Here is a 14923-nt window from a genome sequence, read left to right on the forward strand (position 1 = left end):
CCCAGGGTAGACTGTGGTACCCTGTGGGCATCGCCACTTTCACAAGATTAACTGTGGAGGGTCCTGTACAGGATTACCCAATCCGCTTTAAACCCTAGTGTGTGTACAAAGCTCTGTGTGTGTGTGTGTGTGTGTATGTGTGCATGTGTGTGACTGTATGGATGTATTATTGGGCTAAACTGGAGTTCTGTATAAGCCTTGTATTTTGGTTCTGTATAAGGGTTGCTGGATTCAAAGCAGAACCGACTGATCATTTTGACATCGCATGCATGCTGATACGACTGCACAAACATTGACAACCCATGTAAAGATAATAGCAAAATAAAAGCTGACACAACATCTGCAATAATTCATCTTTGCTACCTGCATTTTTTGTAAAACTGAGACCTAAAAATGTCTTTCTCATATCACTTCACAACAGTTTTGTTTTAATATGAATATTTCTAGGCCATATTGTGATATTCAGAAAATGTTTTTGTTTGGGTTGATGCTGAACATTCATGTCATATAAGACATGCTTTCATATAGGACATACTTAACCCTGAATGCCAAGAGCCACTTGTTGGCATACAGCTTGTTGACCTTGCACCCAAATTCAAGCCGCATCAATTGAACCTTTGCATCGTGCATTGTGCTGAAACCTTCACTTATACAATAGAAACATCAAAAGGAAGCAGTCAGCCAGGAAGGAAAGGAAAATGAAGGTAAATTGTTTTCTAACAATATCGGAATTTCCTGAAATTGTGTAGGTACCTCAGTTAGAAGTTATTTTCAATTACCTTGGCATATTTTCCATCTAAACCTAACATCTAAACTAGCTTCAAGCCATTCCGTGTGAAATGGCCTCTTGTATGGAGATAAATAAGAATAGCTATGCTCACTTCTGTTACTCATGTTACCGTCACTGCCTCAGTCATCTCGTACAGAACTAGGATGAACAGAGTGGCAAGCACGGAGCGAACCCAGTCCTATCTGAAAGCCACATGAGGGGCTGGACTTGGCCGGGGTCAGTAGTGGCTGTCTGTCGAACGCTTGCTAGGGAGGGTGAGTACTGCATCTCTCTCAAGTGGACAGGCTGTCTCATACAGAGACAGAGACAGAGCAAAAGGGGAGCTATAGATCTAGAGAAAGACAGGAAGACGGAAAGAGAAAGCAAGGAACTGACTGCGGCGGGGTGTGTGGGAGGAAGAGAAAGTGAGAACCAGAGAAAGACCCTCCATTGGATTTGTAGCGGGGCTAAGCTGCCCTCTGGTGCTACGTGACCAGCCTATACCGCCAAGGCAAGAAGGCTTGGGCTTATCTCAGTGCACACAAGCAGCTCTGCTGGCAAAGGCACCGTGGCATGGCTGGGGGTGCCGCTGTCAGAGCGTGACAGATAGCTCTTACTCTCTCTCTCTCCCTCTCACTCAATTTCACTCTCTCTCATCCTAGCACCCCCTCCACCCCCATCCCCCACTGCACTCGCTCATGCACTTGGGGAGAACATGTAAAGGTTTGATACTGATGCATAACATGGAGACCAATTCATGTTCAAGGTGGATCTCCATACAATGAAGTGGAGCCCCTTTTCCTCATTGTCTGTATCTCAATTGGAAGGCAATGACAACATGGAGAAAAATGACTTGTTTTTATTTGTCCAGTGTAAATGTGTCAATAGACATGCAGGGAAGGAAAATTATCTAGACTGAAGACCACAGGACAACAACGTTATCTTTATTCTCATGACGCAAACTCCTCCTTTCCTTCCAGTCCACAAATAGGCCAACATCAGTACTGTCTGAATGCTTTTTGTTCAACCTCCCCCAAAATCAACTCCTCCACCCGCAAATTCTCAGATCATAATACTGGTGAATGGTTTCTTTCAAAAGGAAACCACTGAAACTATTCATCCCCTGACAACAAGAGGCCTTCTATACTCTGTGGCTAAACTGTTTGACTGGATTCTTATTAAATTTCCCTAAATTAATTTTTCATCCTCGTACTGCAGCACTGAGGCTGATCATAAATCGTCTGGTGTCCAAGCAAACACAGCAGAAGTAGAATCTGACATTTCCCTGGACCAGAGGCTGATGGGGTGGGGGTGATGATGGTGGATGTGAAAACCTCGGTTAATCCTTTATGCATCGGTTCAATAATGGCAATCATCTGGCAGGCTCCATCAGACTGGAATAATGTAACATCAGCATCCAGAAGTCACTGGAATTAAGTCTGTACGAAAGCCAGGGACACAGATGGTGTTGCTACGCACATCTCCAAACTCATACCAGTCAAAGCAATAAAGAGATAGATAGATAAATAAATAAATAAATATATAGATAAATAAAACTTCCTTTGAAAATAAAAATGGCCAAACATTAAAAATAATTGTCCCATTTTCATAAAAAAGGGAAAGATCTCTCACGGTGGCTTGTGTATAATTGCCACCCCTGGCTACGATCCGGATATGTAAACACAAGAGACGTACCACCTGAGACAATTACATCAAACACGAAGAGAGAGCAACACCCGTGTACTGCCTCGAGCGCTGACTGTAACTGTCAACTGCCATAATGGTTAGCTCCTAGTCCGACACCACGCTGAGACTGTACAGCTGCAATGGAATATAAAAAAAGACGGTGTTTTGAAGACGGAGAGCAAGAGCAAGCAGTTTTGCATCCACAAGCACACACATACATAGCGGTATGAAACCCAAAGAGCTAACAATATGGCAACTAAAGCTCAACCTGACACTTCCTTCGATGTATTGAACGTCTGCTAATTTAATTCTGGCCACTGAGTCCCTTTCATGGAACTGCATATCAAGCGAGCCTTGGTGGGAGCCTGCAGCAAGTTAGTGTATCGCTCCCCCAGCACCAATTCCTCCCCTCTTCGACCCTGCAGTGAAAATCCAATGAATAACTAACAGGGGAATAATCATTCACATGGCAGCGGTGGCAGGGCCGTGGCTCTTGGGGCGTTAGGGTATGCCAACACATGTGGTTCTGTCTTGTTTATTAGCATTTCCTCTGTCAGGCAGATATAGTACTGTATAAGCAGGGTCAGGTCTGTTTTTTTCCTGCCTGCAGACTGCACAAACAGCCGTGGAAGCGCATATGTACGCACTGGCATGCTAACAAACACACACAAAATCTGCCATCTCATGAGGACATTATAAAAACCTCAGACTTCAGGAGATTTTCAACTGAAAGTGACAATTTCGATCAGATTCTTCACCAATGCGCATGAAAAACTTATTATTCACATCATCGACCCAAATTTCAAAGGCAACTTTTAGTATGCCATGGTCTAATTGCTGTTTCACAGGCTTTTACTTGTAATATATCATGGAGTACTTGTCACTTTTAAAACGCTCTGTGACAGGATCACTTAGCCAATTTTTCGCTGGTTTGTTTCCGCGATCGGCACTCGCTCACTTTCATCCATACTCCAGCTTGCTCTACCGCTGGTCTCCTCTCGCTCTCATGCTACTGTTCAGCTTGCTTGTGCTGCTTCTCTTTCTCTCATATGAAGGCAGGCTTGTTGTTGATAAAATTGGTCAAATATGATTTATGTAGTTTTTTCGATTTTATGATCACAGAGTGAAGTTTTAAAAATGACATTCTAACTTTTTGCACAGAGAGCCGGGCAGATTTTGGAAGGATTTGGCCAATGGGCATTAAAAACTTGACTACATTTACCATCAACATAAATTCCACATAAATCCACATAAATTGTGGCGAAATCCTCCTTTGATGGTCAAATTTCAATATACTGAATGTCATCTCAACATATTGTTGGATGCAAAGTGGTGTTAACAGATACAACTGATTGTGGCCCTCAAAAACCCTTACTAGTCAAAGCTTACTTCAGATGCTTTTGTGATCAAGGTCAAATTCCAACTTCTCTTCTCTTTCAGCAGGTAACTACACATATCTGCCATCAGAGTTGAGTTTCAACCCAGGAGTCCAGTCATCCTTGTGTTGTATATTTATGTGTCTGTAGACCTTTCTCTGTCTCTGGGCTGTCCGAGTGTCCGCAAAAATAAGTCGGACAGACACCAGCGTAACGTGATAAAATGCCTCACCTCAAGACTGCAGCCAAGGTTGGGACTACAGTATGTAGCAATCTGCTGGTCCTGTCTGTCTGTCCTTGAGACAGATTACCTCTCTCTGCCTGCGCCTCCAGGCCAGAGACACAGGAAATACATTAGAGGATAACAAGGTAGAGAGGGAGAGTGCGAAGAAAGAAAAAGAGAGAAAGTGAGTGAAAGAGGAGAGAAAAAAAAAGAGGAGGGGAGAGAAAGAGCACAAGAGGGAGTAGAGAACAAAATTGCACAAGAGAAAGAATGGCAAAAAAAAAAAAAAAAAGATTGCAGAGAGGACAAGTGCAACAGCCTCCTCTTAGAACCCATTATCTGCAGTGACATGATGTTAAGACTCTCCCCCTTGTACTCTTACAAAGCCATCTCCAGGAGGAACAGTGGCAGATATGCCACTGTAAGTGCCAAGAGAATCTACAATTACCAACTTTTGACATTTCTAGACATGAATACACATAGCATAAAGCTGTATGACTCATACGAACATATGGGCACAAAATGCAGCAGCCATCTGCAAAAGACAGCTTAATAGAACAAGAGGACACACACAATACCTGTATGGCAAGTATCCAAGGAGAACGTAAAGGTAAAGAGTGACAAATCAGAAGCAATTTCAATACATTTAAAAGCACCCAGTGAGTGTGGTGTAGTGATGGTTGTATTTAATGAATCAACAGCTCAAGAGACATTCAGCTCATCTCCTGTTCGGTATGTTAATAGCGAGCGGACTGACTGGGCTCCAGAGTAAAGGCTATAGGCTGTTTATAATGACACAAAGGTCAGACATGGAGGTGGGACTCAGAGGCTTTCAGACAGAGAGGCTGGACGTCTGGGGAGAGCTGGTGTCAAGTGTCACACCCATTCAGAAAGAAGCACTGAAGGTGTTCAGCGGATTACATGCATCTTGGCTTTCTTCTTCCTCTTCCTTTTCCTCTACTTTCCTTCCCTGTTCCTCTCTGTTTCTGTCCCTCTCTGTCCTGTTAGAAATTCATATGCTCTAGGACAAACATGCATAGTGGTAGGGACAGTCCATTTCACTCCGCCCTGCTCTGACAGCTAAAAATACTCCTCTCTACCTCTTTCGTTTCCTCCTTTTTCCTTTGTTTTCTTCCCTTCGTTTCCTTTGAATTTCTCCCATCCTTGGTCTTCTGTGTTAAAGCATTCACCCACCAAAAAGAGATAATCAAATAACATTTAATTTAGCATTATGGGTCTCTTTGACAGGGCACTCATCAAGATGTAAGCAGATGTACCCGTGTCCCTCCTCCTCTTCATTCTGAAGATCTAAAAGGATGCAGCGATGTGTGTGAAAATTTAAAACCTTTAATGGAAAAACACCATCAACATATCAGTCATTGCCTTTCCTTAGAGGTGCAAACTGCGGTTGGTATCATCCTGGTAGGAGGCTCATTGGTTGGGTTATTAAAATGTCTGTGGTGAATGTGCTGTGTGCCTCTGATGACAGGTCTGTCTGAAGCCCAGCAGACAGCACAGCAAGCTGCCTGCCACATTATTACTCTCCCATTAGAATAAATTAGCATGATCAGCCCTGTAGGAGCTCACTGGCCTGAGTTTGACTATATGAAAAAGCCCCAGGGCCAGGTTTACTGGATCCCATCTCTACAGGAACTAGAGAGGAGGGACAGCCACTAATCAATGTCTCATTGTGGGACAAGCGCAGCATAAATAGCAGATGCAGTCTTTCAATGGCCATATGGTGAAAACACCAGCCTTGATGTGAATATGGTGTCACTGGGATAACAACTAACCAGAGAAACTGATCAGCTGTTGTGACTCACATGTGAAAGGTTTGTTACTCTGTGGTTAAAAGCTGTAAAAACGAGATGAGTCATAGTCGCATACCATTTAATAGCTGAACGACTGCGGCTTATGACCTTTTGCAGCAAAAAATGCCGACAGTTTCCACTGAACAGATAATGGATGACACGAGCAGAGTGGAATATCAAGAGTCAGTCCCACCTGTCCTGCTCCCTTTTTATCCTGTGATTTCCTTTATCGATTATTGCTGACTGCGCTGATACGGACAACCACAAATCAATCCATTCTCCGGTCAGTGCTTGGCCTGGTGAGATGCAAAGTCAATAGATGATGACTCTGTAGAAAGCTTATCAGTGTGTGACACCGGCAGACGGGCCGCCTGAATAATGCAGGTAGAGCCACTGTTGACTCTGTGTTTCCTCTGTGACGCAACCGGTGGCCTCCAGCCCCACAGGACATGATCCGCTCACAACCTCATCACCGTTCCTCCCGCCAGAACAGCCAACTCTGCAAAATGGAGGGCTGTCTGTGGATTTTTAAGTTGCATTGATTTACATGAGTAATCGTACGCTGTATGCTCAAGGACATGTAGGGAAATTACGAGTCAAGAGCTCGATTAGGGGGTTGAAAAACTGTCAAACCCTCTGGGTAGTTGATGGAAAACAGACTGATGGATCAGCACAACTTACCTCGAATGCTTTAGGTAACAACTGTCCACCTTGATGACACTTTTCACCTTTATTTAGGAAGTTGTTAGGTATGTTGAAGCTGGGAGAAGTTCAAACTGTCTTTTGTATAACTCTAAACACTAAATAAAGCACAGGCTTTGGCTTTAGGAAGAATGTAATGGGAGAGCAGGGTTGTTACAGGGTTGGAAAATGTGGAAATGTAAGGGAGTTGCCATGATTAACAGGGCTCATCCTCTGGGGAGCATAATGTGCGTTCCAAATTCCATGGTAATCCACTCAATAGAGTTTGAGATGTCATATTTTACATTTTGGCTTAAGAGTGGGACAAGAGTAAAGGCAATGGGGTCACCAATATCAAGAGGAATCTTACTCTAGGGAGTATGAATGCAATCACCAAATGCTACAGCAATCCACAAATTGCATTTTGTGATGCCTTGTGCACAAAGTTGACATACTGGCATTAGGATGGCAAGAGTGAAAAGGTGATGAGATCGACAAAACTGACAGGGTTCCTCCTCTGAGGAGCATGCACCTGCTCACCAAATTTCATGGTAATCTCCCGAGTAGATATGGGAGGTAATGTGCACAAGCCAAAATTGTGGTCGATATTGATGCTAGAGGACAGGCTATTTGACAGGGTTCATCGAGGTGAATGTGCTCATCAAATTTCATGGCAATCTACCCAAAAAATTTCAAGACTGCCCCGGGGTGAAGTGGACAAATGGACCAACACAGCCACCCCCAAAACCTGCCTGCAAGGAATACTACATCAGATATATATCTGAGTCAAATCCCTCCACTTTTGCTTTTGCACTGGGTAAACCAATATGACAACATCTCCACAATTCTTCCTTACAGTCTTATCAGATTTGACTGGTAAACATCTAGTGACTCTGAATATTCAGTGCTCTCTCCTGTGAAGGTTGATAATAAGTGCCAGACATGGAAGTGCTCTAATATCAACACTCACATTTATTGTCCATCTGTTTTATCAAGAAAGTGACTTTGAAAACTGGTTCCTAATTCTCTATTCTCTCACCTTCTCTGCCTGCACCCTATCATGTCCCCTCTCTCTTTATTAGTCCTCCATCAGTGGTTCTTTCTCCCTCCTTGGTTTTGATTCTCTAAATGTCTGTCCTGCTACCCTCTACTGCCAACTAACATAACACAGAGTTCTGATTCAACCTACAGCCATTTTTTAAAATTTGTTGTTCTAAATACTTGGTGTCAGATACGTCTTTCCCAGGGAAAAAAAAATCCTCTGGTACACAGGAATTACATTATCCATTTCTGACAGAATTAACAATTAAGTCAGTGATTCTTCGACAGGCGATCTCTGGCAAGTGCAGTGCAGAAACACCACAACAATAAGACTTAACATAACAGATGTTAATGAAATCAAAAAACTAAGATCCCACAGATTACCACTTTAAGGATTTAAAGGTCTAATTTGTGCACTTCCTGCATGCTCCCTTTTTATAACCTTGACCTCAGCAGCTTGCTAACTGAATCATACCAGTGAGGTGAACAGAGATGCATTACATTTATGAGTATGGAATTAGTTTAGCTCAAACTCATTTCATCATCTCTGAGAAGTCAGCTCCCAGAAGTGTAGTTACTCTCTCAGTAGCAAACTACCCTCCGACACAGAAATAGACCTACAGCAGACAGCTGCCCCCCAAAATAGGATTCATCACACTGATAAATCTCGTCAGAGACATGCAATTATAATTTGTAGGCAGGAAATGAATTAGAAGATGAGAAAGGGGAGAGCCAGCCGTGGGTGTGACGCAGCAAAGTTTGCTCGAGTAGTTTAGGTAAACAGCTCCGAGACTGCATGAACTCCAGAGGAGCATAAATACTTGGAAAAACAGACACACACTCAGAGAGAGAGAGAGAGAGAGAGAGAGAGAGAGAGGGAGAAACAGAGAGAGAGGGAGACAGAGAGAGAGGGATAAACAGAGAGAGGGAGACACAGAGAGAAAGGGAGACAGAGAGAGGGAGACACAGAGAGAGGGAGACAGAAAGAGAGGGAGAGAGAGAGAGAGAGGGAGAGAGAGAGAGTGAGAGGGAGAAACAGAGAGAGAGGGAGACAGAGAAAGAGAGGGAGACAGAGAGAGAGGGAGAGAGACAGAGAGAGAGGGAGACAGAGAGAGAGGGAGACACAGAGAGAGAGATGGAGACAGAGAGAGAGGGAGAGAGACAGAGAGAGAGGGAGACAGAGAGAGAGGGAGACACAGAGAGAGATGGAGACAGAGAGAGGGGGAGACAGAGAGGGAGAGAGAGAGAGAGAGAGAGAGAGAGAGGGAGACAGAAAGAGAGAGAAAGAGAGAGAGAATGAAACATGATATAAATTTCTACCATTCACTCCATGCCTTGCCCAAAAAACCCTGTAGCAAATGATAATGCTGCTGGATTGGTCTGCAAATCTACTAAATGCTATAATGAACAGACAGATTACAAAATAACATCTTCAGACTGACTTTGTAATAACGAAAATGTCAACCCTTTTAACATACTGGAATAATCACTGGTTAATGTAGCAATCTATTATAGTATCAACAAAATACTGTATTATTACACAATCAGACTGAACATATTATTATATGAATTATCCGGCACTTCAGGTAGCTAAGAGCGCTCAGGTGACTTTCCCTGAACACAGAAATGTTGGGGAAAAACATTAGAGGGGTATTTTCTACATTTTGACAAGGTAATGTATCATCTGGTAGTTTGTACATTATCATTTGCTACTAAAACAAGCGAACACTGCCGGGCACATCAGAATTCCAGCACTCTCTCCTTTACCTATGGTGTATCCTCTCTTCAGCTCGCTGCACCGGGGGCTGCGGCGCTGCGCGTTGGTAGTGTTGTTTTCCTGCACCGCGAAGACCGCAGTTGTCTTGGCAACAGGTGGTGCAGCCCTGTTGAGGGGCGAGGCGGGCACCAGAGTCGGGGAGAAACCTTGATTGGCAATATCCACCGACTGAGACTTCTTCTTCAGTCTGTAGAGGACGTACAAAACCAGAGAAGCAGAACACTTTATTGTTATGTGTATGTCAGTGCTGTGACAATGCAAGTGTTGAAAACTTCACGGAATCGGGGAAATGCTGTGTGATCTCCACTGTTCAAGGGCACGCAACCAAAAGGACTAAGCTTGTTGATGTCGATTTGGTATGTCATTGACATACCAAATTGTAATGGTGAGCGTTAATTTCTGCAGCAGCGAGGAATTTGTGTGTAAGGATCAATAATTTAATCTCACCCTTGTTAAGGATGAATTTATTCACACTGCGCTGCTTGCAGACAGTAACAAGGTTAAAGTGATTGGATATTGGAATAGGAGATCAGGAATCCTCTGTGAAGATCTTGTCAAAAGACCAAACATCAGTGAGTAACAACCTCAACAACAAATGCATGGTAAGAAAACACTGAGTCTGGGGCAACAGAATTCTTAAACATTTGCAGAAATGAGGATAATTTCTCGGATTAGAGTACACGTGCAAATTAAAGTGAATCACACAAACTTCAGCTACAGTGCATAATGGGAGAAAGATGCCGGACACATTTCTTTTGCGGTAAAAGGCCTCAGAAGTAGACTGCTTATGTAAAATGTATCAAAGGTAAAGGATGTCTGGGTCAAATCAAAGCTGCCTACGACAATTCCTCAAAGCCTATTAAAAGGATGACGAGATCCTGGACAGGCTTCCCGCAATTTATAAATTAGTCCACTGGGCTAATTTGTGCAGGTAATCCAAAAATACTGAGAAGCAGGTCTATCCACTTAGATGTGCTCTCTAACACCTACACATGTTGGTAATGTACACAAACACAGACGCATGGGACACACACACACACACATCATAAAAGACAGTGAAAAAAGAATACAGGATCACACTTGACTGCTCGAGCACAAACTTGAAGAAAAAAAAGTGAAAAATGGCTCCCAAAACACTATCTATCTATAGTCTGTCCTGAAAAAGTCCTGAAACAGCATTACAAGATTCCCAGCACTCCACTCTCTCGCACACACTTCCAATCATTCCAGCAAAACCGCTGAAGCGGACAGAATCTTTCTAGCCATTTCACCCAAGTGCCCATTCCTTGATGGACCAAAGCGGCACACATGACATAGCGTCTGCCGGCTAATGAAAATGCATAATCTCTGTGGAATGCTGTCTATCACGTTTGTGCTCTTTATAAATCGAAGGGGAGCGGAGACGAGCACAAACACAGCAGGCAAACAGAAGCCGCTTGCTGTGCTGCTAATAAAAGCCAGGGGAAAATTCACTTCTTGTTCACTGGAGTTGAGGAGAAGACTCAGTGACCGTCTTCCACTAAAAATTAAAACACCCACATGGAATTCCATACTCCCTTTTTACGTTTATTTTTATTTTTTAAGTCTTAACGTCTTCACAGAGGAGCATGCATGGGGGGGTGGTTAGGTTTGACATTTCTCCACACAACACTAAACAAAGGCAGATGAATTAAACTGTATGCCAGTTTCAGCTAATGACTGTTTTGAGGAAGCTGGGTGTTTTTGGATGGGATATAATGAGGCTGGAGAGTGAGCGAGAAGTAGAGACCTGCCAGTGTTAATGGCTGTGGAGGACAGAGAGAGAGAGAGAGAGAGAGAGACTGTCAACCAGTGTGGAGTCTATCTCCATTCCCTTAGGAGTTAGCACTAATTACTGTCTCATCAGCAGAGCAGAAGCCCTTCTTCCAGCTCTGTTTCACTGAGCTACAAGGCCAACCACCATCAAAACAGAATGTGTGTGTGTGTGTGTGTGTGTGTGTGTGTGTGTGTGTGTGTGTGTGTGGTGGATTTGGAATGAGAGGGACCAGAGACATTATCAGTGCTTTAATGTGTGTTTATCTCAGCGAGAGAGAAAATAGAAAGAATGACAACGTGTCAGTGTGCACGTGTGTACATGCAGTACGTATATGTGCACGTGTGTGTGTTTGTGTCTCTATTCATGCATTATACCAGGCCTGACAGTCGTAGTAGTACAGCAGTTTGGTATCAGGTGTTAAATAGGTTGGAATCACAATTCACTGCTCAAGAGCTGGACTCCTCAAAAGTCTGCAAACTCTTATTCACTGTCCCATTGTGTGTCAGTTAGATAACAAATGACAAACAGAATATGAAATGTCCATGGACACAATTTTCTAATCACCTTAACTTGAATAAAGTTAGAACTGGAGTTAAAGTATCAATGCTCAGAATAAGACATGGAGTTTTTCCTATTTTAGTTGGGATAATGAAGGGTATTTTAGCTGTGTATACACTTTAATTGCACTTTGCCAAAAAATACTCCAATAGAGAGTCAGTTTGTGACACAAAGGGCAATCCAACTGCAGGTATGTCGAATTGGATTTGATTTCATAAGACATTTTTTAATCTGTATAGCTGGAAAAAGAAAAGCACAACATTTTTCAACACAAGAAAACAGCCGGCAGGGTAAACCATGGCAGCAACCTAACAAAATGCAGGTTGAATACTGGAAGGAAACTGGGACATGCAACACAGCACTGGGATGTCATGAGGGGCGTCTTACGTAGCCTTTGTGAGAGAGCGAGGCTAAATTGGGCTTGGTGGTGTGTAAACAGCAATATGAAGGAAATAGTTCTACAAGAAACCCATGGAAACAGGTCAGTTGAAATATTGTCTTATTTAGAACAAGGCCATTAGTCAAATTAGTTTGTTCACGTAAACAGACATTTTCCAAGTCGCTTTAGGGAACCCTAATCCAGAGATACTCCTACAAGATAAACATTTACAATACTGGGTGTATACACTGTAATTTAGTGGCTCTAAAAGCAGGACTGGCCCATGCTAATTTACTGCCAAAGGCAAAACAGAAAAACGCTTCCACTTACCCATGACAATTAGAGTCAGTAACCTGGGTTTATAATGATGTTGACATTTCACACCATTTTTAATTAGTTGGTTTACCTATCGCAGAAAAAATTAATGTTTCTGCTCTTTCGTTTGCACATTTATAGGCGTCAACAATGAATGAGAGAACAGTAAATATATAGGGCCTATTTTGTGTGTGTGTGTGGGTGTGTGTGGGTGTGTGTTGTGGCAGGGAACATTAGCTTCATTTGACCTGGCTGACAGATAACCTCTGCCATCACAGACATTCAGCTAGTAGATGAAATTGCCCCGGTAGGCCTACTGATTGAAGATTAGCCAGTCCTAGTAATTACTCTAATCATCCAGGTCCATCTTCCACTCCTCCACAGATGAGTTTTCTTTATGATGCTGGTTAGTTTGTTGTTGACGTCCTGGTTTGTGCAGAGTTGGCCTTTTCTTTTACTGCTTCAAGTTATGCACTCAGCAGAACACCCAGTCAGAGGCTCCCACCTGTTGTGGCCCATGGGGGACAGCAGTCACATTCACCCACGAATATATGACTGCTCAGTGAAAAATGCAATCCACCTAAAACTCATTTACCATTTGTGACCCTTAGTTTATCTTTTTTTTTTTTTTTTTTTTTTTTTTTTTAATAATGTTCAGTGTCAGCTGGTCTACAGTCGTGTACATAATCTTACTAAACTGGATTATCTACAATATCTGAAGAAATGTCTTGAAAAAAAAAAAAAAAAACTGTGCCATACTACAACACAGCAAGACACTTCCACATGACAAAGTGTTATTACTCACAATTTTACAGTCAATCTGAATTACTTGGGAGTGCGACTGGTACGCATGACTCAGATGAAGACCAACACTGATGTCCTGAAGTAGTTTACATCATCACACATCTCCAGACTTAAGACAGAGTGGTGCTTCAGCAAAGAACAATCAAAGAGAGGAAAGACAAGGGGATAAAAGTCACACGCCGATATGAACTGCAATGTCCTTCAGACTATTTTAACACTGAAAATTACTGTGTGCATCGCTTCCATGGAAAACAGCTTAGATAGAGGACTCCCTGTGGTTCAAAGCTCTGCATCAAGAGGAGAGCTATACAGTGTGAGGTGTGTGTGTGTGTGTGTGTGTATATGAGTGTGTGAGAGAGAGAGAGAGAGAGAGAGAGAGAGAGAGAGAGAGACAGAAAGACAGAGAGAGAGAGGCATGTAGTAGGTCATAGGTTGCCCTGACAGATGGTAAAGCACATAATGATGTAATGGGTATCCTTGGTTCGCAGACAGCTTCTGTCTCTTAACCACATGGCCCACTTTACATCGAGGAGTTTCACAACCTAACTAATAATCCACGCTGAGTGCACCATGCCGCAAACACGCCCTTCTGAACTGTGAAAACCAGAAAAAGGCCCTGGTGGGAAATTGTGGCGAGATTAAGAGGCTTTTCCTCTCACACCACAGTGGGCTACTGGCTGCTTGTGACGGCACTGGTTTATCATTGTGCTGTTGCTGATTTTTTTTTTTTTTTTTCCTCGGCAAATAGGCTTGGTCCTGAGGTGGTTAAGCTGTGATTGCACCAACCTCCCTTCCCCCTGCAAGCAAAGCACTCGTGAGTACCACATGGGAAGGAGAGACGTGCATCAACAAAGCCACCGGCCCTGACAGATCCCGATCTAGGAGCAAATGCTTGCACAAAGACGGTTCGAGGGAGGGGGAAAAATGAAGGCAAAAAGACGCAGAGGCATTCTGCCCCCCTCACCCCTCCAGCCCTCCACCCCCCCGGCTGTTACAATCTGACCTGGGCCAGGAGGCAGTAGTATATATGCAGCACTGCCAAACTGGCATCACTAAGATTATCCGACTCTACCGGGATCCACATGGTTTGGCAAAGGATGCATAAACAACAGGAAATTTGGGGCGAAGTCAAAACGCGCTTATCGCTCCCCTACTAAGAGGGATTAGACCTAGAAAAGGGGGACGGCGCTCGCCTTGCCTTCCATGCCTTCTCTTTGCTTCACTTCCCTCTCCTTGCCTTGCAGCGACAACATAACACATTTTTCAGGGAATTGGTGTTTACTTATAGTGGTGGTAGATACGGTCCTGTGCTATATGAAGCCCATAGGGGATGAATGGGTTTGACGTCATCGCCTGTTACAGCACTGGCAGCAGAATGACCCGTCTGGCAGTAATGATGCCTTAGAGCCCCATTAATGCTGAATGCTGCTTATGTAACTTTGAAACCAAGAGGAGGGAAAATTTTATCATATTTATTAATCGCCCAGAAATCTAATTTAGCCCACACATAACAGGGTAGCAGAATGTGCTGCACTGCTGCTCATGACCCTCGTGAAGACATGAAAATGACTGTGTTTTTCTTTTTTTTTGAATAATGTTCAAATTACCCATGTCTTTATCGTGTTGTCGCAGCATAATGAAGGTGGACAGACGAAAGCTGCTCTTGGGTAATGCGTATATTTTTCCCTCTTCCACTCTATTAAAATAC

The 14923-nt window shown here is 43.3% G+C and overlaps 1 protein-coding gene across 4 annotated transcripts in view; it reads right to left on the reverse strand.

Moving 5' to 3' along the window:
* oxr1a (oxidation resistance 1a) overlaps window positions 1-14923 on the reverse strand; it is a 148071-nt gene that overhangs the window by 73696 nt on the left and 59452 nt on the right. For all 4 annotated transcript variants that reach the window (XM_030071768.1, XM_030071765.1, XM_030071767.1 and 1 more), the window contains exon 3: window positions 9355-9551. In XM_030071768.1, coding sequence (XP_029927628.1) covers window positions 9355-9551 — 197 coding nt within the window. The remainder of the gene's footprint in view (window positions 1-9354; window positions 9552-14923) is intronic.

The sequence above is a fragment of the Myripristis murdjan genome, chromosome 16 (assembly GCF_902150065.1).
Source record: "Myripristis murdjan chromosome 16, fMyrMur1.1, whole genome shotgun sequence".
Lineage (NCBI taxonomy): Eukaryota > Metazoa > Chordata > Actinopteri > Holocentriformes > Holocentridae > Myripristis > Myripristis murdjan.